Consider the following 1,822-nt stretch of genomic DNA (forward strand, 5'->3'; position numbering starts at 1 on the left):
CCTAAACGATATTTTTTCAGTTTCCGAACCGAACATAGTTTTCACTTTGTTGACATTTCATTTGGCGGCGGGTGCGGGTTAGTTTGTGGCTTTCTTTGAGTATTTATCTAGATAAATACTCGAAGGTGGCTTTGGTTTGTGGATGGATAAGGAAGGTAAATTTTTTTTCTGTAAGAATCTTTATAATTTAAATGAATTTGTCTCACGATTTTTAAAATAACTGATTAATACAAAAGCGTCAATCACTATAAATTCAAATTGGCATCGACTTCATTGGGGTAAGTACCTAATACAAAATAAAAGAAAATATATTAAGGATAAAATAACTTATTTATTAAGCGGTTTAAATTATCGAAATCAAATCAGTCTTTGTTTTAGTTATCACAAACAACAAATATATTACTGAGTTGTTCTAATACTAACCTTAAAGTAAGTATTTACAATTTTATTTACAACTTAAAATCTATCAGTATCATCAGTCGGGTCGGTGGGTTGTTTGAGTTTAGTGGACCTCATCGACGGTGGGTCCGTGGGCGCCATTGGGCGGGGCGCCGTGCAGCTTGGCCATGGCGGGCGCCACGTCCCGCTGCAGCTCCTCCAGCTCGTGCTCGAGCTCGGCGCGCTCGGCCAGCGCGTTGTTGTCGAGCCACTGCAGCGCGCGGTCGAGGCGCGCCCGCGCCGCCGCGCGCTCCGCCTCGGGCAGCTTGTCCGCAGCCGCGGCGTCGTCGAGCGCCTGCCGCGCCGCGAACGCGTACGCCTCGAGCCGATTGCGCGCGGCCACGCGCTGCCGCTGCCGCTCGTCCTCCTCCTTGTAGCGCTCCGCCTCCGCCAGCATGCGGTCGATGTCGCCCTGCGACAGCCGGCCGCGGTCGTTCTTGATCACGATGTTCTGCGAGCGGCCCGAGCCGCACTCCTTGGCGGTCACGTTGAGGATGCCGTTGGCGTCGATGTCGAAGGTGACGTCGATCTTGGGCACGCCGCGCGGCGCGGGCGGGATGCCGCTGAGGTCGAACACGCCCAGCCGGTTGTTGTCCTTGGTCAGGGCGCGCTCGCCCTCGAACACCTGGATGGTGACCGCCGGCTGGTTGTCCGCGTACGTGGTGAACGTCTGCGACTGCTTGCAGGGGATGCGGCAGTTGCGCTCGATGATGTTGGCCATGACGCCGCCGGCGGTCTCGATGCCGAGCGACAGCGGCGCCACGTCCACGAGCAGCACGTCCTGGATGCGCGCGTCGCCGGCGCCGCTCAGGATGGCCGCCTGCACGGCCGCGCCGTAGGCCACCGCCTCGTCGGGGTTGATGGACAGGTTGAGCTGCTTGCCGCAGAAGAAGTCCCGCAGCATGGCCTGGATCTTGGGGATGCGCGTGGAGCCGCCGACGAGCACCACGTCGTGCACCTGGCCCTTGTCCAGCTTGGCGTCGCGCAGCGCCTGCTCCACGGGCTGCAGCGTGCCGCGGAACAGGTCCGCGCAGAGCTCCTCGAAGCGCGCGCGCGACACGCGCGTGTAGAAGTCGACGCCCTCGAACAGCGCGTCGATCTCGACGGTGGCCTCGCTGCTGGAGGACAGCGTGCGCTTGGCGCGCTCGGCCGCCGTGCGCAGGCGGCGCAGGGCGCGCGCGTTGCCGCGCAGCTCCTTGCGGTGCTTGCGCCGGAACTCGTCCGCGAGGTGGTTGACCAGCCGGTTGTCGAAGTCCTCGCCGCCCAGGTGCGTGTCGCCGGCCGTGGCCTTCACCTCGAACAGCGAGCCCTCGTCGATCGTCAGCACGGACACGTCGAACGTGCCGCCGCCGAGGTCGAAGATGAGCACGTTGCGCTCGCCCTT

The 1,822-nt window shown here is 59.9% G+C and overlaps 1 protein-coding gene across 1 annotated transcript in view; it reads right to left on the minus strand.

Moving 5' to 3' along the window:
• Nucleotides 1-347: 347 nt before the first annotated feature.
• The window catches only part of LOC141427165 (major heat shock 70 kDa protein Ab-like), a 3,727-nt gene continuing 2,252 nt past the window's right edge, over nucleotides 348-1,822 (minus strand). The window contains exon 3 of the mRNA XM_074086401.1: nucleotides 348-1,819. Coding sequence (XP_073942502.1) covers nucleotides 503-1,819 — 1,317 coding nt within the window. The 3' untranslated portion in view covers nucleotides 348-502. The remainder of the gene's footprint in view (nucleotides 1,820-1,822) is intronic.

This window comes from Choristoneura fumiferana, chromosome 4 (assembly GCF_025370935.1).
Source record: "Choristoneura fumiferana chromosome 4, NRCan_CFum_1, whole genome shotgun sequence".
In the NCBI taxonomy this organism is placed as follows: Eukaryota; Metazoa; Arthropoda; class Insecta; order Lepidoptera; family Tortricidae; genus Choristoneura; species Choristoneura fumiferana.